The sequence below is a fragment of the Bufo gargarizans genome, chromosome 4, assembly GCF_014858855.1.
Source record: "Bufo gargarizans isolate SCDJY-AF-19 chromosome 4, ASM1485885v1, whole genome shotgun sequence".
NCBI classification, from domain to species: Eukaryota; Metazoa; Chordata; class Amphibia; order Anura; family Bufonidae; genus Bufo; species Bufo gargarizans.
In genome coordinates this window covers 240,381,464-240,407,694 of record NC_058083.1, presented here as the reverse complement: position 1 = coordinate 240,407,694, position 26,231 = coordinate 240,381,464, and the positions used below count along the sequence as shown (strand labels likewise).

Sequence of the window (26,231 nt, the reverse complement as noted above, 5' to 3'; positions counted from 1 at the left end):
CGCAGCCGCCTGTCTACAGCCAATGTGGACAAGCTGACGTTCATAAAAATGAACCAGGCATGGATCCCACAGGACCTGTCCGTCCCTTGTCCAGATTAGACATTAACTACCTCCCCATAACCATATATTATTGGACTCCAGGGCACTTCCTCATTCAATCCTATTTTTATTTTCATTTTACCATTATATTGCGATGCTACCCAAAGTTGAATGAACCTCTCCTCTGCCTGTGTGCTAGGCCTAAATATATGCCAATGGACTGTTGCAGTGGTGGCTGACATGAAGCCTGATTCTCTGCTATGACATGCAGACTAATTCTCTGCTGACATGAAGCCAGATTGTCTGTTACGGGACCTCTCTCCTCTGCCTGGGTGCTGGGCCTAAATTTATGACAATGGACTGTTGCAGTGGTGGCTGACGTGAAGCCTCATTCTCTGCTATGACATGCAGACTGATTCTCTGCTGACATGAAGCCAGATTGTCTGTTACGGGACCTCTCTCCTCTGCCTGTGTGCTAGGCCTAAATATATGCCAATGGACTGTTGCAGTGGTGGCTGACGTGAAGCCTGATTCTCTGCTATGACATGCAGACTGATTCTCTGCTGACATGAAGCCAGATCCTCTGTTACGGGACCTCTCTCCTCTGCCTGTGTGTGTGTTGGGCCTAAATATATGCCAATGGACTGTTGCAGTGGTGGCTGACGTGAAGCCTCATTCTCTGCTATGACATGCAGACTAATTCTCTGCTGACATGAAGACAGATTCTCTGTTACGGGACCTCCCTCCTCTGCCTGGGTGCTGGGCCTAAATATATGCCAATGGACTGTTGCAGTGGTGGGTGACGTGAAGCCTCATTCTCTGCTATGACATGCAGACTAATTCTCTGCTGACATGAAGCCAGATTGTCTGTTACGGGACCTCTCTCCTCTGCCTGTGTGTGTGCTGGGCCTAAATATATGCCAATGGACTGTTGCAGTGGTGGCTGACGTGAAGCCTCATTCTCTGCTATGACATGCAGACTAATTCTCTGCTGACATGAAGACAGATTCTCTGTTACGGGACCTCTCTCCTCTGCCTGTGTGTGTGCTGGGCCTAAATATATGCCAATGGACTGTTGCAGTGGTGGCTGACGTGAAGCCTCATTCTCTGCTATGACATGCAGACTAATTCTCTGCTGACATGAAGACAGATTCTCTGTTACGGGACCTCCCTCCTCTGCCTGGGTGCTGGGCCTAAATATATGCCAATGGACTGTTGCAGTGGTGGGTGACGTGAAGCCTGATTCTCTGCTATGACATGCAGACTAATTCTCTGCTGACATGAAGACAGATTCTCTGTTACGGGACCTCTCTCCTCTGCCTGTGTGTGTGCTGGGCCTAAATATATGCCAATGGACTGTTGCAGTGGTGGCTGACGTGAAGCCTCATTCTCTGCTATGACATGCAGACTAATTCTCTGCTGACATGAAGACAGATTCTCTGTTACGGGACCTCCCTCCTCTGCCTGGGTGCTGGGCCTAAATATATGCCAATGGACTGTTGCAGTGGTGGCTGACGTGAAGCCTCATTCTCTGCTATGACATGCAGACTGATTCTCTGCTGACATGAAGCCAGATCGTCTGTTACGGGACCTCTCTGCTCTGCCTGTGTGCTAGGCCTAAATATATGCCAATGGACTGTTGCAGTGGTGGGTGACGTGAAGCCTCATTCTCTGCTATGACATGCAGACTGATTCTCTGCTGTCATGAAGCCAGATTGTCTGTTACGGGACCTCTCTGCTCTGCCTGTGTGCTAGGCCTAAATATATGCCAATGGACTGTTGCAGTGGTGGGTGACGTGAAGCCTCATTCTCTGCTATGACATGCAGACTGATTCTCTGCTGTCATGAAGCCAGATTGTCTGTTACGGGACCTCTCTGCTCTGCCTGTGTGCTAGGCCTAAATATATGCCAATGGACTGTTGCAGTGGTGGGTGACGTGAAGCCTCATTCTCTGCTATGACATGCAGACTGATTCTCTGCTGACATGAAGCCAGATTGTCTGTTACGGGACCTCTCTCCTCTGCCTGTGTGCTAGGCCTAAATATATGCCAATGGACTGTTGCAGTGGTGGCTGACGTGAAGCCTCATTCTCTGCTATGACATGCAGACTAATTCTCTGCTGACATGAAGCCAGATTGTCTGTTACGGGACCTCTCTCCTCTGCCTGGGTGCTGGGCCTAAATTTATGACAATGGACTGTTGCAGTGGTGGCTGACGTGAAGCCTGATTCTCTGCTATGACATGCAGACTGATTCTCTGCTGACATGAAGCCAGATCCTCTGTTACGGGACCTCTCTCCTCTGCCTGTGTGTGTGCTGGGCCTAAATATATGCCAATGGACTGTTGCAGTGGTGGCTGACGTGAAGCCTCATTCTCTGCTATGACATGCAGACTGATTCTCTGCTGACATGAAGCCAGATTCTCTGTTACGGGACCTCTCTCCTCTGCCTGTGTGTGTGCTGGGCCTAAATATATGCCAATGGACTGTTGCAGTGGTGGCTGACGTGAAGCCTCATTCTCTGCTATGACATGCAGACTAATTCTCTGCTGACATGAAGACAGATTCTCTGTTACGGGACCTCTCTCCTCTGCCTGTGTGTGTGCTGGGCCTAAATATATGCCAATGGACTGTTGCAGTGGTGGCTGACGTGAAGCCTCATTCTCTGCTATGACATGCAGACTAATTCTCTGCTGACATGAAGACAGATTCTCTGTTACGGGACCTCCCTCCTCTGCCTGGGTGCTGGGCCTAAATATATGCCAATGGACTGTTGCAGTGGTGGGTGACGTGAAGCCTGATTCTCTGCTATGACATGCAGACTAATTCTCTGCTGACATGAAGACAGATTCTCTGTTACGGGACCTCTCTCCTCTGCCTGTGTGTGTGCTGGGCCTAAATATATGCCAATGGACTGTTGCAGTGGTGGCTGACGTGAAGCCTCATTCTCTGCTATGACATGCAGACTAATTCTCTGCTGACATGAAGACAGATTCTCTGTTACGGGACCTCCCTCCTCTGCCTGGGTGCTGGGCCTAAATATATGCCAATGGACTGTTGCAGTGGTGGCTGACGTGAAGCCTCATTCTCTGCTATGACATGCAGACTGATTCTCTGCTGACATGAAGCCAGATCGTCTGTTACGGGACCTCTCTGCTCTGCCTGTGTGCTAGGCCTAAATATATGCCAATGGACTGTTGCAGTGGTGGGTGACGTGAAGCCTCATTCTCTGCTATGACATGCAGACTGATTCTCTGCTGTCATGAAGCCAGATTGTCTGTTACGGGACCTCTCTGCTCTGCCTGTGTGCTAGGCCTAAATATATGCCAATGGACTGTTGCAGTGGTGGGTGACGTGAAGCCTCATTCTCTGCTATGACATGCAGACTGATTCTCTGCTGTCATGAAGCCAGATTGTCTGTTACGGGACCTCTCTGCTCTGCCTGTGTGCTAGGCCTAAATATATGCCAATGGACTGTTGCAGTGGTGGGTGACGTGAAGCCTCATTCTCTGCTATGACATGCAGACTGATTCTCTGCTGACATGAAGCCAGATTGTCTGTTACGGGACCTCTCTCCTCTGCCTGTGTGCTAGGCCTAAATATATGCCAATGGACTGTTGCAGTGGTGGCTGACGTGAAGCCTCATTCTCTGCTATGACATGCAGACTAATTCTCTGCTGACATGAAGCCAGATTGTCTGTTACGGGACCTCTCTCCTCTGCCTGGGTGCTGGGCCTAAATTTATGACAATGGACTGTTGCAGTGGTGGCTGACGTGAAGCCTGATTCTCTGCTATGACATGCAGACTGATTCTCTGCTGACATGAAGCCAGATCCTCTGTTACGGGACCTCTCTCCTCTGCCTGTGTGTGTGCTGGGCCTAAATATATGCCAATGGACTGTTGCAGTGGTGGCTGACGTGAAGCCTCATTCTCTGCTATGACATGCAGACTGATTCTCTGCTGACATGAAGCCAGATTCTCTGTTACGGGACCTCTCTCCTCTGCCTGTGTGTGTGCTGGGCCTAAATATATGCCAATGGACTGTTGCAGTGGTGGCTGACGTGAAGCCTCATTCTCTGCTATGACATGCAGACTAATTCTCTGCTGACATGAAGACAGATTCTCTGTTACGGGACCTCTCTCCTCTGCCTGTGTGTGTGCTGGGCCTAAATATATGCCAATGGACTGTTGCAGTGGTGGCTGACGTGAAGCCTCATTCTCTGCTATGACATGCAGACTAATTCTCTGCTGACATGAAGACAGATTCTCTGTTACGGGACCTCTCTCCTCTGCCTGGGTGCCGGGGCCTAAATATCTGAGAATGGACTGTTCCAGTGGTGGGTGACGGGAAGCCAGATTCTCTGCTATGGAACCTCTCTCCAATTGATTTTGGTTAATTTTTATTTATTTAATTTTTAATTTAATTCATTTCCCTATCCACATTTGTTTGCAGGGGATTTACCTACATGTTGCTGCCTTTTGCAGCCCTCTAGCTCTTTCCTGGGCTGTTTTACAGCCTTTTTAGTGCCGAAAAGTTCGGGTCCCCATTGACTTCAATGGGGTTCGGGTTCGGGACGAAGTTCGGATCGGGTTCGGATCCCGAACCCGAACATTTCCGGGATGTTCGGCCGAACTTCTCGAACCCGAACATCCAGGTGTTCGCTCAACTCTAGCCATCATTACTTTAAGTCAGTCAGTCCGAAAAATTCTGGTCAGTCAGTCTGAAAAATTGGGAAAACTTTGAAAGTGTCCCCAAGTGCAGTCACAAAAAACATCAAGCGCTACAAAGAAACTGGCTCGCATGCAGACTGCCCCAGGAAAGGAAGACCAAGAGTCACCTGCAGGGGATAAGTTCATCCGAGTCACCAGCCTCAGAAATCGCAGGTTAACAGAAGCTCAGATTAGAGAGCAGGTAAATGCCACACAGAGTTCTAGCAGCAGACACATCTCTAGAACAACTGTTAAGAGGAGACTGTGTGAATCAGGCCTTCATGGTAGAAGATCTGCTGGGAAACCACTGCTAAGGACAGGCAACAAGCAGAAGAGACTTGTTTGGGCTAAAGAACACAAGGAATGGACATTAGACCAGTGGAAATCTGTGCTTTGGTCTGATGAGTCCAAATTTGAGATCTTTGGTTCCAACCACCGTGTCTTTGTGCTACGCAGAAAAGGTGAACGGATGGACTCTACATGCCTGGTTTCCACCGTGAAGCATGGAGGAGGAGGTGTGATGGTGTGGGGGTGCTTTGCTGGTGACACTGTTGGGGATTTATTCAAAATTGAAGGTATACTGAACGAGCATGGCTACCACAGCATCTTGCAGCGGCATGCTATTCCATCCGGTTTGCGTTTAGTTGGACCATCATTTATTTTTCAACAGGACAATGACCCCAAACACACCTCCAGGCTGTGTAAGGGATATTTGACCATGAAGGAGAGTGATAGGGTGGAGGCCAGATGACCTGGCCTCCACAGTCACCGGACCTGAACCCAATCGAGATGGTTCGGGGTGAGCTGGACCACAGAGTGAAGGCAAAAGGGCCAACGGTTATATGTGTTGAAAACATTTAGTGGCCTATTTCGGTCCAAAAAGAAAAATATACTCTTAGTCAACTTCAGCAGTTATGTGTGTTTAAAGCGTTTAGTGGCCTATTTCTGTACAATTTTTTTTTTTTTTCTCAGTTCACGTTAGTGGTGATATCTTTTGAAAGTGTTTAGTTGCCTATTTCAGTACAAAAAGAAAATATATTCTCAGTTCAAGTCGGCGGTTATATGTGTTGAAAGCGTTTAGTTGCCTATTTTAGAACAAAAAGATAAATATATTCTCTCAGTTCACTTTGGCGGTTATTTGTGTTAAAAGCGTTTAGTGGCCTATATTAGAACAAAAATAAAAATATATTCTCTGTTCACGTCGGTGGTTATATATGTTGAAAACATGGCTGGGAGTCAGTAGGGTGGCAGCAGTGGGAGGCCGGGAGCCAAACGCACCCGAGGTTGACCACCTACTTCATAGCAGCCTACCTGCCCGGGAAGTAGTGGTGTAGGGGTTCACTGAAGCAGTGGTGGTCGCAGTCAGTCAGTGCAGATTGTTGGGGGGAAAATCACCTACTTGGTTGTGGGGCAGTTTTTTGTTAAGTAGGTTAACATGGTCATATGTAGAATATGTGGACAAAAGGTGAAGCGTGTCCAGGATGCCAATAGTGGTACCACAGCAATGCATCAACATATGCAGCGTCACCATATGTGGTATCCTGATGCTGCTGCTGCCATCTCCACACTATGTCACCTTGCCACTCTGTGGTATCCTGATATTGCTGCTACTGCTACTGCCATTTCCACACTATGTCACCTTGCCATTCTGTGGTATCCTCCTGAAGCTGCTGCTGTTGCTACCTCCAGACCCGGTCATTATGCTACTCAGTGGCCTCCTCCTGATTCTGCTGCTGCCGCCACCTCCGCACTCTGTCGTTGGCCCACTATGTGGTCTCCTCTTGCTGCCGCCACCTCGAAACTCAGTCATTGTGCCACTCGATGGCCTCCTCATACTGCTGCCAACTCCAGACTTGGTCATTGTGCCACTCAGTGACCTCCTCATACTGCTACCAACTCCAGACTCTGTCAGTGTGCCACTCGGTGGCCTCCTGATACTGCTGACACCTCCACACTTTTTCATGGTGCCACTCTGTGGCCTCCTTATGCTGCTGCCACCTCCACAATCTCTCGTCATCATGCTACTCTGGCCTCCTCATGCTGCTGGTACTTCAACACTTTGTCTCTGTGCAACTCTGTAGCCTCCTCATGCTGCTGCCACCTCACAACTATGTCATAGGTCCACTCTGTGTACTTCTCATGCTGTTCCCACCCTCCCGACTTCAAGACTGGGCCACTATTTTGCCTTTCGGCCTGGCTGACATCATCGTTTATTTGACCTTTCTTCTGATTTGTCAGAAGGAAGGAAAAATTAGACATACAACGGATCCTGTCTGAGTAGCAGCTGTAAGGCCTGTATGGTCCCATCAGAATTGGCTTATAATTTGGTAGCCAAAAGCAGGGGTGGGTACAAAACACAGAAGACATGAAAATATTCTATTCACGCGTCATCTTTGTTTTAGATCCACTCCTGTTTTTTTGGCATTAGCAATACTGCTGGATTATTGAGCAAATGCTGACCGAGTGAAGGCGTATGCTCCACAGACAAGATCCGTTTTTTCTGAGTAATTGTTCTGACTGATCAGAGGAACAGAAAATTAATCAGTGACGTCAACACAAACTTACGGCTGACACCCTGTCCACTCTGTCCGGGGGCTGTACTTGTATACGCCTTTAGTACAACAGGTTCTCTAGAAATCTATGTAGAATCAGCTGACAACGGTGTAAAAGGAGTATGCTTCTTCTTGGTGCTAACATCAACCTTTAATGCTGAGTTCATACTTGAGTTATTTGGGCAGTTTTGGCCCTATGACTGTCCTAATAAGTGAAGTGTGCAGTGAGTCTAAGAGCGACACCTGCCATCTGCATGTCATACAGACTCACAGTATTATTTCACTACAGAAGCAGACTCCCTATGCATGTTACTGCAAGGCACAGTGTTCTACACTACTATAAAGGCTCTTAGCAGCCAGGAAAGAGCCTTCTTTTGCAGTATAGACCGACATACTTGGCGGTGAAATTCTTTATGTGACACTGGCTCTTTTTCAAAAAATTCATGGGTGAATGTACACCTCCTTTTGTGGTATGGACTGAAGTACTTAGTGGTGAAATTCTTTATGTGACACTGGATCTTTTTCCAAAAATGTATGGGTGAATGTACACCTTCTTTTGCGGTATCGAACGACTTACTTAATAGTGAAATTATTTGTGACACTGGCTTTTTTTTGGAAAATGTATGGGTGTATGTACACCTCCTTTTGTGGTATGGACTGAAGTACTTAGTGGTGAAATTCTTTATGTGACACTGGCTTTTTTTTTTCCGGATAATGTGTGGGTAAATGTACACCTCCTTTTGCAGTATGGACTGAAGTACTTAGTGGTGAAATTCTTTATGTGACACTGGCTCTTTTTCACAAAATTTATGAGAAAATGTACACCTCCTTTTGTAGTATGGGCCAAATTATGTAGCGGTAAAATGTGTTATGTGAAAAAAGCTTTTTTGGGAAAATTTATGGGTGACTGCACACCTCCTTTTTTTTGCTCTGTATCTCTTGTGAAGTCAAAGTCTCCAGCAATGCCCCTTTTGTGATTTACAGCAAATACATTATTTTCCAAGAATTATGGTGGAGGCAAGTAGCCTATTCAAGCCATGTGAAACCCCACTCATCACTCTCACGCTTTTCTGCACCTGGTTTCCCTGGGTGAACTGAGTCACACAGGGGAGGAATTGCTCTGTGTCCTTCAGCACAAATCATGGCTTTTTCTGCGACAACTCAAAATCAGAACAATGGTGACAAACAATGGGAAGAACATGGTGTCAGTGCTGTGTCAAGGATGGCAGAACAGCATCCCCCAACATAGGCTGATATGCGACGTTGGGATTCCACCCTCCATATATTGGACCAACTGTACGAACAGATAAAGTTCATAAATGGTTTCTTGATGATCCAAGCGGACAGGAGTAGTCCCCTGTTTAACTTTGATGTCAGCCAGTGGCAGCTCATGCGTGACACCTGCCGTTTGCTCAGGCCCTTTCAGAAGGCCATGTTATTTGTCAATCGCCAGGACTACGGGATAAACAATGTCATTCCACTGCTTCCTGTCCTGGAACAGATAGTAGCAAATCTGGCTGGTCAGGGGACTGGAGATGTGGCGCCTAGAAAGATGGCGGCAGAGTTTGATACGTTTGTCTGTCAATATCTCTGTTTACAGTCAGTAAACAGGAACATCATTTATCGCTAGGATATGCAAACATCAACGGGTGTTACTAGCCAGAAGTAGGTCATCGGCAAAAAGAAGCAGTTATTTTCACAGCTCGAGGTATTCTCCCGGAAACTAGACCTCTGCACGTTGATGGTCTGCATTGCGAAGCTTGTCTAAAAAAAAAATCCTGCAATGCACCTAGTTGGAGAAAACTCTGGATCCGGCACAGGCTTTGCTTCTTTAAAAACAATAGACTCTGTACAGCATGACACAGATGTATAATTTCTCATACACCAGACGGAAAGAGTATTTCAAGCACCTGTCTGCCCACACAGCAGCCAAGAAGCAGAAGGGTCTTGCCATTGAAGTGGACTCAGAGCTGAACCTAAAAGCCAAATTTTCCTGTTTACCCGGAGCTTGTTTTTTCTGTGCCCGTCGAACCTTGCATGGACATTTCTCATGCCATCCACGTAGAGGACTTCAAGACTTTATGGAATGATATTCATAAATCAAAGAACAAGGTCACTTTGAAGGAAGTGGACAATTTATTCCAATGTCTTTACTCACATTTCTTAAGACACTTTAGAATCCACTTATCAGCAACCCAGCTCGTCACGGAATGAGCTGGAGTCGGCTTGTTTGCTGGACTGTCCTCCAGTTATCAGCCATAACCCCATACATTTCTTGATCTGTATGCATTACTCTCGTGGTCACCCTGACACTGGACATCAATCCATTCTTGTTAATGAAGCACTTTGTTTTTCCAGTTTGTCTTTTAAATCTTGTGGTTTTGTCCCTTCTGTGTTGTATTTTATGTGTGTTAATATCCTGTTTGTTAAATTAATGTTGTTTTTTCTCCTCCATTAAAAAAAAAAATTGGTTTGTGATTTGGTAGCCAAAAGCAGGAATGGGTACATAACACAGAAAACATGCAACTATTCCGTTCATGTGTCATCTCTGTTTTGGATCCACTCCTGTTTTTTGGGGGCATTAACAATACAGATGGATTACTGACCAAATGCTGACCGAGTGAAGGCGAATGCTTCACAGACAGGATACGTTTTTTGGGGGTTATTGTTCTGACGGATCAAAGGAAGGGTAAAATCTGTGACGTCAACACCAACTTACTGTTGACACTCTCTCCACTCTGTCGGGGGGCTCTATTTGTATAAGTGTTTAATAGAACAGGGTCTATAGACATCTATGTGGAATCAGCTGATGACGGTGTAAAAGGAGTGCACTTCTTCTTGAGTCATTTGGTCAGTTTTGGCCCCGTGACTGCCCAAATAAGTGAAGTGTGCAGTAATTCTAAGTGCCTGTCATCTGCATGTCATACAGACTCACAGTATTATTTCATTACCAAGGCAGACTCCCTATGCATGTTACTGCAAGGCACAGTGTTCTATGCCACTATAAAGGCTCTCAGCAGCCAGGAAATAGCAGTTTTTTTACGTAATTCACCGCTAATTTATTTGGCTCCAACCAAATTTTTTGCCAAAAAGTTAGGCAAACTAGCGAATCGAATTTCTAAAAAAATTGCTCATCTCTAGTTATGCCAAGTTTCCTGAATATCAGAAAATGTAATTTATTACTTTAGATGTTATAATATGCATTATTCTTACCTTGGGGCCATTTGAGCCAGGAAGTCCTTCAAAACCTCTTTCACCCTAAATAAAAAAATAAAAAAAGTTGCTAAAGTTGCATTTGCAAATAACATCATACTTCTCACTTTAAATGTTTTATATCATAAGAGGAAAATATATCCATGGATCCAATATCTTAGCCTGTTTATACAATATAATTTTTTGTTATATATACACAAGTAAAGGTACTACCTTTCATTGCCCATCCAGTGTTTTTGAAACTCTAGTTTGCCAGCTGAAAAATTTCTGTTTATTTTTATGTTACTTTTTATATATATATTTTATCTTAAAAGTTTGTTTCCAGTAGAGACAAGAAGCAAAGGTCTGGCATAAAAAAAATAGATTAATAACACTTTAAAAATAGCACTTCTGTAACCAACATAACGGGCATTTACAACATGCTCTAAAATGTTTCAGAACTCACATGTAAGACAAGTAATATAAATTTTTCTTAGGTTAAATTTATTTTAGATACACAAATTGTGAAGCCCTTTAAGATTAGCCAGCGAGACTTCCTTAATAAAACTGTCCTGGGATATACAGCATCCCCAAGAAAGCACAGCAGTCTAAACACAGATTAAATATTCATTAGCTTGGGTACAGATGGAAGAGACATGATTTTAACTGCAGAGGTGTCTCTTGGTTAGGTAATTCTTAATAAAGCAAGCAAAATAAGGAAAAAGAGTCCATCACATGAAATGCAATTTTGCAAAATACACAAAATGCAAACTGTACTTCCTTTTAATAACACCTATTCCCAAACTTCTGGCATAATATCTATAATTTAGGTTTATTATAGGCTTTTTACTGCTAATCTCTGTTAACATGTTGCTTATTAGTAAATTAAATTAATTAAACTTACAATACAGACTGTACTAGCCTCAAGCTTGACTGATCGGAAAAATGACATGAACACAATGTACACTGTTTTAAAACTGACATAGCCAAAATATGGAGATTATGTAGATCAAAATGTACCCACTGTTCATTACAATCGTTATAATCAAAATAGATATCTAGCTGAGAAAACAAAATTTCAAATATTGATTTAAGGATGAAGGTGGTGGGACAAGAGTGGTGAACAGCTATTAAGATTATCTCCCATTCTGGAGGGCTTACTTGTTTAAAGGAGGTACTGTATGCAGGGGTTTTATATTAATGGCCTATTGTCAGGATAGGTCATGAATATCAGATCAGCGGGAGTCCAACACCAGGCTGATTAGCTGTTTGAAGAGGAGGCGGGGCTCCATGCGAGTGCTGTTTCCTGTTCGTTACACTTTTCGTCTCAGATGTCCTGGTAGTTACTTGAATGGAGCAAGTACTTGTAATTACACTACTCCACTGCTACAAGTAAGGTGACGTCTAGTGCAATGAACAGGAAGCAGAGCTCACATGGACTGCCGTCTTCTCTTCAAACAGCTGAATGGCGGGTGTGACGGGTGTCGGACTCCCGCTGATTTGATATTGATGACCTATCCTGATGATAGGTCATCAATAAACATGGTCTGCACAACCCCCTTAACCCCTTGACTACCACTGCACAAGTTAATACATCTGTCACGGCCACGGTTATGGCCGTGACTCCTTGGGAGCCGCATACAGTTGCCCGCGGTTTGGGTAGTTGTTTCAACCGCAGCTTGAGGCATGATGTTGTTTGCCTCAAGTGCGGTTGCCACGGACAACAGCTATGTGTGCGGTTCCCTTGGAGTTGTGCGAGTGTATATGCACGTTTGTATGTCTGGTGTGCACTTTGTGTTGTCTTGTGTGCACTTTGACATCTTCCCTTCACTGTGGCTGCCCGTGGCAACGTTTGGTATGTTGTACATGTGGTGGCAGTGTCCTGGCCTTCGGGCATCGCACGGCTGAGGGTTTTCCCCATCCTCAGCCGTGACAACATCATGGCAGTAGGCTCTCAACTGTAACCTAATGTATAAAAGCATTGGGTTACTTTGTGATCTGCAGCGCCACTAAGCGCCGGCAGATCAATGTGACCATGCTGTTATTAGGTAACTCAGGATAAGCCATCATAATATGATCGGGGGGGGGGGGGGGGGGGGGGCAGCAGCCCCAACTCTGCCAATTAGCTGCTCTACAGTAGATGAAGCTGTATAGTTCTAACACCAACTTCCAGCCCTGGAGATACTGCAGAAAAGTTTGGCAGGGGTGTGGGCTGTCAGATCCTGACCAATTAGATGACTTATCCTGAGTATAGCCATCACTTGTAACATCCTGGAATAATCCTTTAAAGTCACCAAAGCCAAAAATAAATAAATATAGAAATACATTGAAATGTATTTTTGTTCAACTGAGCATACATTCTAAAATCTGTTGAATGATCTGGTCATAAGAGTTCTTGAATAACAACTGCTCACTAAAATAACTTGCATAAACTACAATAAATGCCAACATAATACAGAAAAGAAAGCATTGATAAAAGGAGATGAAATCAATTTGAACCCTGGTAATGCTGCCTGCAAATAAACACTTTATATGTAAAAAAAAAAAAAAATACATTAAAAGTATATGTACATATTTCCTTTAGTAAAGGAACCTACAAAAAGAACAAATATAGTATACTACACTGACTCCGGTTACACACACAAAAAACTTACAGTCTAGCATCATTTTTCATATTAACCAAGAGATTTGGCCTTTCCTAACGTTATCCTGACTCCTGGCATTATTCATAACTTGTACATGTACATTTTCAACTAGACATCCCACAGCAGATTCTACTCACATCACATATCAAGTAGTGGTGAGCACAAGGGTGATGAATATTTTGTGACCAGCATTTATTATACATGAGTATTTTTTGTAATGCAGATGCTACGCATTATATATTTTAAGATAACAAATTGTAATCTATATTTAGCATTTGTTTTATTTGTTAAATTGTACATTGTATGAAGTGGCATCTAACAGAACAAGACAAAGGAAAAGAACATTAAATAAGCATGTACTGTCTTTGCAGCTGCTGTCTACAACACAGCACATACAATGGAAAAAAAAACTAGATCTTCATAAGTAGTAGGTCAAATTCAATATCATGAGGACATGTTAAATTAATAATGGAAATAAAGTTTGTAATAAAGCTTGTGGTCTCAAATACAGCATGATGGGGAAATCCCCACTTCAGTTTTTAATGCAATTTTTTTTACACAAAGCCAGAAGTGGATCTTGCAGCATGCTTATATTTTTTCATTCCTTTTGAACCCCCTTCTGACTATTGTTCACAAATACTGCATGAAAAACTTCCACAAAAGGTGCAGCATTTATTATGAAAAATGCAGTGTGTGAGACCACCCTAAATAAGATATATAGTCGTAGTTTATAATGTATATGTAAATAATTACCCACAGGCAAATTAGCAAAAATCCTTTTTGGGTTCTAGTTCATTGCATCCACCATTAGATGATAATTGATGATGATCAGATGATTCGGTCTGAATAAATTTGGCTATGAGTAAACAGATGATAGCTGTTGGTAACAAACAGCAGTGATGGCCAATTCGCAGTGTTCGCCCGTGAACACATGCGATCTGCTATCTTAACGGACAAGTCCGACAAGGCACAGGTTAGTCCTTACCTGTGCCTGTGTGCGAGCCGTTCTGAAATGAAATGCGGTCTCCGGGTGCAGGCAGTTCCGAGAAAGGCATCCGGGGGCCGTTGTCGGAACGGCCTGCTCCCGGAGACCGCATTTCATTTCAGACCGACTCGCGCACAGGCACAGTTGAGGACTTACCTGTGCCTCGCTGGACTTGTCAGTTAAGATGGCAGATCGCATGTGTTCGCGGGCGAACACTGCGAACTAGCCATCTCTAACAAACAGCTTGAAAACACTCTGCTCTGTCAGATTTTTTTTTACCTTGTAAGCCATAACTTTTTAATTTTTCCATTCCCATGGCTGTATGGGGTCTTGTTTTTTAATCCGACAAGTTATACTTGCTAATGACACAATCTAATATTGCATTGTGTTATTGTATTGCATTGTGCTATATTGTATTATAATGTATTGGGTACCTGGAAAAGAATTTGAAAGACAAAATGCAATTCCTGCAATAGTTTTATGATTTTACTGTGTTCCTTATGTGGTAAAACTAAGCTTTACCTTCATTCTACTGGTCAGCCAGATTATAGCTACATGTAGTTTTTCTTGTGTTTTATAATACCAGTTTTTTTCTTTGCATTGCCATATTCTGAGCTCCATAACTTTTTTTTTCATAGTTATATCTACAAAAGCTGTATGGGGGCTTATTTTTTGTGCAATGAGTATGAATATTGGTGTGAATCAATCTTTTTGGAAGTTGAAGTTGTGATAAAATGCCTATGGGGAAAGAGGAGGGATTAGAATTTTTCATATTTTTTTAAATATTTATTTTTTACTTTTTTTCACCCTAGGGGCTTGAACATCTACCATTGCAGTCTATCAGAGCCATGCGGCAGAAAAGGTTCTATAGGAAAATATGGTACCTATGGTAGGCCTCAGATCCTTCAGAGGGTCTGTGGCTGCCACAACAATTGAACAGCTATTTGGTAAATGGAACCATTGGGACACCCAAAGCACAGTGTTCCTGGGGTGTCACCACTGAGGTGCCATAATCACAATTGACCAAGGCATCTGAGAGGTTAAATGTCCGCAATCAGGAATCACAGCAGAAACCCGGTACCATGTGTAGGGGATTAGCTCTTTTCCAGGGGTTGCAAACATACGCTTACGCTTCTTCACAGACACCAGGATTTAGGGGCCAAACTGTGCTTTATTGTGGCACACGGCATAAAGAAAAACACACAAAGCCAAAATAAAATACCTTGCCCGTCTGGGCCCTAACTAAACACATAGGTTTCCCTGACTCACCTAAAGCGTAACCCAGTTCACACCGTGATGAGATGCGGCTTTCCCAGCCCAACCTCCAGCAGCCTCCAGGCTGCTCCCACACCAGGGTCTCTTGGAGGATAGTGGTCTCTCAGCTTGTCCGCCCTCAGACCACACAGAGCCACTCCAGCCTTCTGTGTGCAGGTCCCCCAAAGTCCAGGCTATTGCATAGCCTCGTGGCCCCTCAGCCTGGCTTATCTGAGACCACACTGACAGAGCCTCACCAGGCCTCTGTCTGCACACTCTCCAGAGTGAGACACACCCAAGATTCAGTAGCAGGATTAAATAGGATCCCTGGACATGAGCATGCCCTAAGTCCCGGACTGGAACCTGGGGAAAACACTTCAATGTTCACATTGCTACACATGTTTAAACCCAGATTTTTGCTACAGACAGAATTCTAGCACAAATCAGATGCAGGATTTATGATACTCAGGTCCATGCGCCAGAAAAGTTCATTTTTATAATATTAAAACTTTGAGTTGTATTCTTCATGGAAGTGCAACAATGAGTTTCAGGGAGATAGCTCCTTCTTCAGGTATATCAGAACATAATACAACACCACATACAATCCACTTAATTAGTGCTGATCGAGCATGCTCGGCCGAACACTAGTTTGGCTCGAGCATCTTGATGCTCGGCACATGGCGCTATGCAGCCAATAAACGTGCAGGTAAGTACTGCCCTTCACTGTACTGCCATAGCCATGTTGGTTAGATTACAGTGCTTGGCTGGCCGATATGCATCATCGGGTGCTGAAACTGTGCCTGAAGAAAAACAATCAATACCTAGCTTCATGTCCAGGTTTGAAGGGCAGTGCAGGACATTGCTCTCGAAGTCAGATCAGTTTGACCAGGTGGTCGAGTGGATTGCAGCAGATAATGCTTCCAGTCGGTTAAGCACCACCCTGTCTTCCACCAAGTCCAGTCTCAGTAGCCAAGAGTCTGCGCAACACAATCCTCACCCTGATCCTCCTTCCTCCTCCAAACAAGTGATCGCACACTCGGATATTCCAAGGAGCTCTTTTCAGCGCCATTCCTTCATTTGGACCTCTCGACATGAGATCTTGTGTCCTGATTCCCAAACTCTTAAGCATCCACAGTCACAAGAAGATGACGGTGGGGAACGGAAATTACTGGATGATGATGATGAGACACAGTTGCCAATAAGTCAACTGCAATTAGTGTCTCAAGAGGTTGATGATGAGGATGAGACACAATTGTCAATAACTGAGGTTGTTGTTAGGTCAACAAGTCGGGAAGATGAGCAGAGTGAGGAAGTGGAAGAGGAGGTGGTGGACGTTGAAGTCACTGACCCAATCTGAGAAGGTGGCAAGCCGAGTGAGGACAGCAGTACAGAGGTGGAGGGATCCACAGCACCGCAACAGGCTGGAAGAGGCAGTGGGGTGGCAAAATCGAGAAGGCGGGCCACATCAAACAGGCCTTCAACTGTTCCCCGGAGCACACCCTTGTGGAAACCTCCCTTGCCAAGGGGTAGGTGTTCCGCAGTCTGGCGCTTTTTTGAGGAAAGTGAAGAACTGTAATTTGAAACCTCTGCCATACAAAAATTAGCAGGGGCATGAACACGAGCAACCTCACCACCACCAGCATGATCTTCCACATGGCATCAGTGCACCGTAATAGGTGACCTGAACGCCTGGGTCCACAATCTGTGTCTCTGGGTCACACCACTACCTCCTCCTCCCCTTTGTTACATGCTTGCCAATCCCCTGTCAAAGGCCCAGGCCCGGATGCCTCCCGCCCTGCACCTGGACCTTTGCAAGCACCATCAGTGACCACATCCAATTCAGTGTCCCAGCGCAGTGTACAAATGTCCTTACCCCAGGCATTTGAACGCAAGTGCAAATACCTAGCCACCAACCCACAGGCCATAGCACTAAATGCGCAACTTTCCAAATTACCTGCCCTGGAAATGTTGCCATTTAGGCTTGTAAACGCTGACGCCTTCCGCAGCCTGATGTCGGCGGCCGTCCCTCGTTACGCAGTCCTCAGCCACCACTATTTTTCAAGGTGTGATGTGCCCGCCTTACACCAGCATGTGTCCTGTAACATCACCCGTGCCCTGACCAACGCAGTTACTGGGAAGGTCCACTTAACCACAGACACAAGGACAAGTGCCTGTGGCCAGGGATGCTACATTTCCCTGACGGCACACCGAGTGAACGTTGTGGAGGCTGGGAGTGGTTTGTACTCTGGGATGGCACAGGATTGCGGGCCCTAATTCCATCAGGGTTTCCGCCACCATCTACGTTAGTGGCTCCAACCCCCACTTCACCTCTTTCTCCTCCACTTCCACCTCAGAATTATCCTCTTGTAGCACCAGTCAGCCATCAGTCGGTAGCTGGAAGCAGTGTAGCACTGCAGTGGGGAAGCGTTAACAGGCCGTGCTTAAGCTGATCTGCTTAGGTGACAAACAGAACACAGCCGCAGAGCTGTGGCAGGGGATAACAGACCAGACTGAGCTGTCGCTCTCGCCACTCAACCTAGAACCAGGCATGGTTGTGTCTGATAATGGCCTTAACTTAGTGGTTGCTTTGAAGCTTGGGAAGCACACACACATCCCATGCCTAGCCCACATCTTCAACTTAGTGGTTCAGTGGTTTCTCAAAACCTACCCCAATTTGCCTGAGCTACTGGTGAAGGTGCACAGTGTTTGTGCCCCTTTCCACAAGTCATCGACAACTTCGGCCGGTCTGTCAACACTGCTGCAGCGCTTACAATTGCCAGCTAACCGACTGTTGTGCGACGTGAGAACGCACTGGAACTCGTTGTTCCACATGTTGGCCAGGCTTTGTGAGCAGCAGAGGGCAATAGTGGAGTACCAGCTGCAACATGGCCGTCTGTAGTGTTGAGCAGTGATGGTCAGTTCGCAGTGTTCGCCAGCAAACACATGCGGGCTGCCATCTTTAGTAAGGTAGACTCACCCGTCTGGCGATGCATAGGTAAGCCCTTACCTATGCCTGTGACGGGAGCCGGTCTAAAATCAAATGCAGTGACTGGGAGCAGGCAGTTCCGAGAAAAGCCGCCGGGGGCCTTCATCGGGCTGTTCTCGGAACTGCCTGCTCCCGGTGACTGCATTTGATGTCAGACCGGCTCGCGGCACAGGCACAGGTAAGGGCTTACCTGTGAATCGCCGGACAGGTGAGTTTACCTTACTAAAGATGGCAGCCCGCATGTGTTCGCTGGTGAACACTGCAAACTGACCATCACTAGTGTTGAGCACGAATATTCAAAAATCTAATTTTTATTGCGAATATTGCCACTTCGAGAATTCTCGAATATTTAGAATATAGTGCTATATATTCGTTATATCAAATATTCGTCATTTTTTCCATCTCAACACATGATTCCTCCCTGCTTCTTGCTTGTAATTGCCCACAAACAACTTAAGCAGGGAGGAATCATGACTTCAGATGGAAAAAAAGTTATGAATATTCTAAAATATGAATTTATAGCACTAATATTCGTCATTTTTTTCCATCTGAAGTGAATATATATATATATATATATATATATTATAGTACTGCAAACAGTTGCAACCACTATTACTCCATGTACCTCATACAATAACCATAATATATAACCGACCACATAAATCTATACACACTATTACACAATATTATACCTCGGGCTTGTCACATCAGTACATTGCTCTATTATGATATATATATATATATATATATATATATATATACATACACACACTGCATCTATTATACAGTTTAACAGATACAGTGGAAACATATATGTAGTATACCCAGCAGTGTACTCGTACTCACATATGAGGTATAAGGTGAAATAGATGTAATGTGTACAGATATATTAAATACAACAGTGTACTGATATATGAGCTACAAGATACAATAAATACAGTGTGTTAAGATATATAGTATATACAGATTCTTGCTATGAGGCCCAGTGATTTCTATGTATGCCCCTACCAGTATTGAATGCAGCGACCTTCCTTCCCACCATGTTTTCTTGGTCTAGGGTTGGGTCTTGACTGACAAGAGGCAGTGGACTGCAAATTAGGTGGAGGTAAGACCCTTAGTTGCCATGGTTTTACAGATTTTTGTCAGGTGGATGCAGGCATATTTTTTTAAATTAAGTAATTTAGACATTTTCTAGTTACACCATTATCTATTAAATGAAATTGTGTGAAAGTACAATATTGTCTATTTTTCATTTTGATCTTGCTGGACAGAAAAGCCTCCATACTGAGTGATTCATTCTCTGCTCCCTGTAAGCACCTCTGGTTGCCCAGCGATGGTCTGGGTAGCGCATGTCCCAATTATCCAACCCACATGGCAGGCCAGTTGGACAGCAGATACAGTAAATACCCTCAAATTAAAGCTGACAGTCTGCAGTTAAATCACATCTTGTTCATTTCATTTTAAATCCATTGTGGTGGTGTACAGAGCCAAAAATGTTAGAATTGTGTTGATGTCCCAATATTTATGAACCTGACTGTATGCCAGCATTAGTCTTTTATCCTGCGCTTCTACAACCACAGTGTCTTATCTTACAAGACAGGCTGAGAATATGCAGAAGCTCAATATCTTCAGCCAGAAGAGAAGTGTCTTAGGCTGCTAAGCAACAGCCAAGATGTTCAAATGATAATAGTAATAAGTAGGGATGAGCGAACCAGAACTGCAAAGTTGGGGTTCGTACCAAACTTTGGGACTTCAGTTACCCAGACCCAAACCCGGACTTTTTCAATGAAGTCTGGGTTTGGTGTTCAGGGGATTTTATTATTTTCCGTTATAACATGGTTATATCGGAAAATAATAGCATTCTTGAGACAGAATGCAAAAGAATATGCCCATTTGGTTAAAAAACAACAACTCACCTCATCCACGCGTTTCAGCAGTTTCTTATATCTTCATTCAGCAGGACCTGCCATAGGACCTGTGATGTGCACAATGACGTCACCACACTTACCACATGGCAGAGAGAGGTGATGTTATCGCGCACATCCGAGGTCCTCTGGCAGGGCCTACTGAATGAAGATAGATGAGACTTTTTTTAACCCCTAAATGGTCATATTCTTTAGAATTCTGTCTTAAGAATGCAATTATTTTCCAATTTAACCATGTTATAACAGAAAAAAATATAGTGAAGTTCATGCCCCTATTAACTTCAATATGGTTTGGGGTCAAGTTCAGGTCAAGTTCGCGTCCAGAACCCAAACTTTGACCTGAAGTTCGGCCAAACCCGGCGGAGCCAAACTTCCACAGGTTCGCTCATCCCTAGTAATAAGCAATACAAAATGGCTCTTATTTATCTATATTTCAAACTATCATTGCACATGTTTTTTAACCCCTTAAGGACCCATGACATAGCTGTACGTCATGGGTCCGATCTCTAAAAATGGCATCCACTTGCGCGTGCAGTGGGCGCCTTAGCCGCAGGGTCTCTGCTATTTTAAATAGCAGAGACCTGCGGCACACGTAAGCGATCAGCCAGAAGGCTGATCGTAAACAGCTTACCTTTCAGATGCCGTGGTCAAATGTGACCACAGCATCTGAGCAGACCGGAACCGGAAGTCGCACGCTTCCGGTCCGGTAACACGTTCCCCGGCTGAGATCAGGGGACCTGTTACTACGATCTAATTGACTGAAGACCCAAGCCAGCTTTGAGTCAATTAGATGTATATATCAATACAGGCCACTAGGTGGCATCCTTGTATTGATATACTGCAATTGAACTCTTCAATGATGGCTATTTAGCCATCATTGAATACTATGGGCAATAGAATGATTGCCAGTTATTATCACTTAAAAAAAGCAGTAAAAAAAATATATAAAAAAAGTTCAAATCACCCCCCTTTCCTTAAAAAAAATACTTAAATGATAAAAAACATAAACATCATGGCCATCGCCGCATGCGAAAATGAACATACTAATAAAATATAACAATATTAATGGCATATGGCAAATAGTGTAGCAAAAAAAAAAAGTAAAACAGCAAATTTGCCATTTTTTGTCAAGACTGACCTGGAGAATTAAGATAACAGGTCAATCTTACCGCATAGTGTACAGTGTAAAAAAACAAAAAAAAAAAAAAAACGTTATCAGAATTGCGGTTTTTCCCAATTCTACCCCATTTGGAATTTGTTTTCTACTCCCTACTACATGGTATGCAACCTTAAATGGTGCCATTAGAAAGTACAATCTGTCCTGCAAAAAATAAGCCCTCATAAGTCTATGTAAATGGGAAAATAAAAAGTCAAAAACGAAAACGCAAAAATGGAAAATCCCAGGGTCCTGAAGGGGTTAATGTTATTAATAGTCGAATAGCATTTTATGCTTTTTGCAACAGAAGGGAGACTATTTAGCTACTAACTTCTCCCTCCACTGGGAGGAAAAGCCCACCCAGCATTTGGTTAGTATGTATATTAAGTGGACTGTATGTGTTGTTGTATTATGTACTGATACATTGAAAGAAAATGCTCTCATGTACTTACCTATCTATGTTCCTGCGGCGAGTCCAGCCTATCTAATGCAGTGACGGCAGCGTCACTCCGTTACCATGGAAACTGGCCTAATCAGGCTTGGGGCCGGCATCATGTGCCTTCTGTTGGTGGGGTATTTAAACAGGCAACTGCTGGCCACAGTTGCCTATGATCAGTTTTCCTGGCTCGCCAGCTTTGTTGCTTTCTCTCGGTATTCTGGATCTCCGATCTGTTGTCTGTTTGTGACCTTGTTTCTTTCTGCTGACTTTGCCTCTGATGTTATCTTCGGTTTTAACTGTGCTTGGTATTTTACCCCACATGGTTCTTTGGTTCTGTGGCACGTCTCTCAGGTTTTGACCTGGTTTGTCTGACTACCCCTTTAACCAGTTTAGATCATGCACACTTAGTCTGGCAATCACACAGTTGGGTGCTGCTATTTAGGGCGGATTGTCCAAGTAGGTATGGACAGTGGTGTTGGTAGAGTTCAGGGCTGCTGTCCTCTTTTAAACATGTGAAATTTATTATGTTTGAAATACAATAAAGGTTTGTGTCCACACTCGATCTGGTAAGTGTAAGTGGAGTTTTATTTGGGCTTTCTATAAGTCCTCAATACCCATGATATTTCTGAACAACCAGAAGCTTCCTGTGCATCTGACACCTGCAGCTCACAGTCTCATCCATACTATATTAGAAGAGCAGTTGTGGCTTATTATCTGCTACCATTGAAACCACAGTTTGGACATACTACCCTATGTAGCAGTCTATTTTTTCTTCCTTTTCCACTTTATTTTTATTTAGAAGAGAGGAATAGTTCTAGATGACTTGCTGCCTCAATCCAATGTCACTTGTGATGCATATTCACTAGGTGAGCAATAGGAAATAAGCTGGGAAGTGCTACATCTGTGGAGTATACTCAAAATGTATATGTTCAAAAAACAGTATCCATAGAAAGGCTCTATGGATGAGCTGAAACCGACTACATGGGTGAACAAAGTATTTTTCTTTCCACTCATTATTCGATTGCTACAATTTTTCTTCTTATATTTTCCTGGATTTGTTATCAGATCAATTGGCCTGCCCCTCCATATTTATATTTGCCATTTTCTTCTATTTCTATACCAAATACTATGGGGGTAATTTATTATCCTGAATCATGCCTATATTAGGCATATTTCAGGCATAGATTGCGGCGTAACAGTTAGTTGGGCCGCAATCTGCAACTTTTTTCAACTCATGCCAGGTCTAAAAAAGCAGGTGGGGCGTGGAAGGGGACGGGCTGGCAGGCCCATCTCATTCATCATTTTCTACGTCTGTTTTGGCATAGAAAATGGTCTAAATGTAAGCCATCGAGGAAGCTGGCTTACATTGAGACTGGCGCTGGATGTGCCTCTTCATAACTCCGGTGGATCCACCGCCAGATATTGAGGCTATTAAGAACGGCGTCTAAAACGCTGGTCTTAATAAATGACCCCAAATATTTCTATATTTTTGAGCAAATAATATAATAATATAACAAATATATTCTGAGCCATAAAAAGGTATTGTGGCTTAAGTCATGATACTTTTGAATAACATACTTTAGATTGACTCTTTGTATGTCATTTTAGATCAAATACTATTTTGTAGCTGGAGGAAATGTAGATAAATACCAAGTTTTCCAATCCATTTAATATATAACAAAAACAGGAGATCTTCCTTACATGATGTAGACAATTTTAAATATGTTTAATCTGTATCACAAGGGCTGAATACAATGAATATTTAGGGATTTAAAATCATCATCCACAAACTGACAGCGTATGCTTATGCTCAACTGAACAATTTAAAAAAAATTAAAACAATTTTCAAAAAAAAAACTGAACTTGACCCTAAAAAGTTTTAGAACTGATTTTACTGAATCATTCCATGAAAATAAATTGCATTACAATCTTAAAAGTAACTTAAAAGTAATAAGGCAAATAAGTTGTATCTGTTGTAAGAAACTGATTATAACAAAAATAAAGCTCAAATAACAGATATGGAATAAAACTAAACATTAAAGTGTACACTAAAGAATTGCTGAACACAGATTAGATAGATACATAGACTGACAGGCACAGATGACCAGGTAATTGGCACACATATTGAGCTACATTAAATGATAACCTGGAGTCTAGAGAATCGAATTCCACTAAGTGGAATTCGATCTGAATTTCACAATAAATTCGATTCGCCAAAGAAGCCGAATTTCCTTGTGCCTCGTGTCAGCGAATTGATTTAACCTGAAATAGTATAAAAAACTAAAAAATTCTAGCTTACCTCCTCCATCTTGCTAGAAGATCTCATCCGAAATCCCGTGCAGCGTGAGATTACATCATCACGCCAGCCAGCATGATGACGTCACATGTCACCACGTCAGCCGGTGTGATGACGTAATCTTGCCCACACAGGATTTCGCTGAGATTCTCAAGCAAGATGGCGGCGGCCGGCCGATCACAAGCAAATGGAGGAGGTAAGTTTGATTTTTTTTTTTATTGTTAATTTTACACTCAGATGCCGCAATCATGTATGAATGAGGCATCTTAGAGGTACAATGTCGAGGGAGGCGCTATTGCAGCTTTTTGTAACATTCGGCGAATCAGCTGAATCGAAATTTTAGGAAATTCGCTCATCTCTACTGGAGTCCTAATTTCACTTTTAATTTAAATATTTAATTATTTAAATTCAGCTTGTGATAGTGTAAATAAATTAATTCCTAAATTAAACAAGTAGAAGGAGTTTTATTTATTAAATTGCTCTAAAATGACTGTGATCTATAATCAGCCTAAACAATGACACACTACTGTGCAAAATAGGTTAAAAATCTTAATATTCAAAATCAAATATTATGAAATTCTGTTACAACTTTTAGATTTAGTACAAACTTCCCAGAACTTGTTCTAGTTAACAAAAGATTATGTTTATGCTTTGTTGGTATGGTTAACAGACACATAAGGATATGTTTAAATCCAGTTCGGAAAAATGTGGGCAAACTTCAAAGACTTTTGTTCCATGAATTCACAAAGTACTTGTCTTAAGAAATCTTTGGTTTACTGATGTCATAAACATATCCATAGACATAAAACAAAGTGTACATTAATTATACACTGGCTAAACTACAAATTAGAGATGAGCAAATTTCATATTTTGAAATTCGTTCATGCTTCATTTGGTGATAAAAGCAGCATTCCGTTATTCATTCCGTCATAATAAGTCTATAGGCTGCAAAACGGATCTATCCCGTTTCCGTTATGCAGGGTAGTCCCTTCATGCATAACGGAAATGGGACGGATCCGTTATGAAGGCCATAGACTTCTATTATGACGGAATGGCATTTCATTATGCATTCCGTCAATTAATTGCATTATGGTCTGTGGTAACGGAATTCAAAACGCAATTCTGTTTTTACCACCAAACGAAGCCTAAGCAAATTTTATAACATGAAATTCACTCCTCTCTACCACAAATACATGCTTAACTCCCAACAATGCTACATACTTCTGTGATATTATATACTGTATACTGAATGTTTTACACTATACTTTCATTTAGAGAGTTTCAGACTGAGTGGAACGTAAAGAGATTTGAAAGTAAAAGGTAAATTTATACATTTACTGATTTACTGAGACAGTTAAGTAGAACAAATTGCATTTGGAAATATTTCAATCAAAATTGTTTGAGTTGTGAGAAGTAATTGAACGTTCTTTTTATGAGGATAAAATTATATATCAACAATGAACAGAACATTTTTACCTTGAGGATTTTTTATTGAATAATTCTTTCTTTTGTTTTCTACATACTGAACTTAATGGCTGTGGATGGTAAATGAGGTTTAAAATTCATAAAGAAGGGGAATAACTAATATAAAAAATGAGAGAAGAGTGTTAGAATAGAAAATGATTCAGATGATTAATTAAAATTTACATATAACATTTGAAATTAAAGGGATTCTCTGGGATTTATATATTGATTACCTATCCGTGGGATAGGTCATCAATATGAGATTGGTAGGAATCTGACTATGGGCATCCCCACTAATCAGCTGAACATTGCATAGTGGTTGTGCTTGGTTTTTCAGCTCAGCCGAATTTACTTGAATGGGGCTGACCTGCTTCTAGGCCATGTAACCAAAGAATGTGACATCACTTGACCTAGGAGGAGGCCTAAGTGATCATGGAGTGCTTCAGCCTCTTCATACAACTGATCGGCAGGGGTCCCGTGAGCTAGACATAATGATGACCTGTACAAAAGGGGCAGGAACAGAAACAGCAGTGGCATAAAGCACAAGATGGTGGCAGATCACAGTAGTAGCAGAACCCAAAAACAGCAG

General features: G+C 43.0%; 1 protein-coding gene across 1 annotated transcript in view; it reads right to left on the bottom strand.

Annotated features, from left to right (window-relative positions):
• The window catches only part of LOC122935350 (collagen alpha-1(XIX) chain-like), a 479,650-nt gene that overhangs the window by 128,706 nt on the left and 324,713 nt on the right, over positions 1–26,231 (bottom strand). The window contains exon 11 of the mRNA XM_044291115.1: positions 10,514–10,558. Coding sequence (XP_044147050.1) covers positions 10,514–10,558 — 45 coding nt within the window. The remainder of the gene's footprint in view (positions 1–10,513; positions 10,559–26,231) is intronic.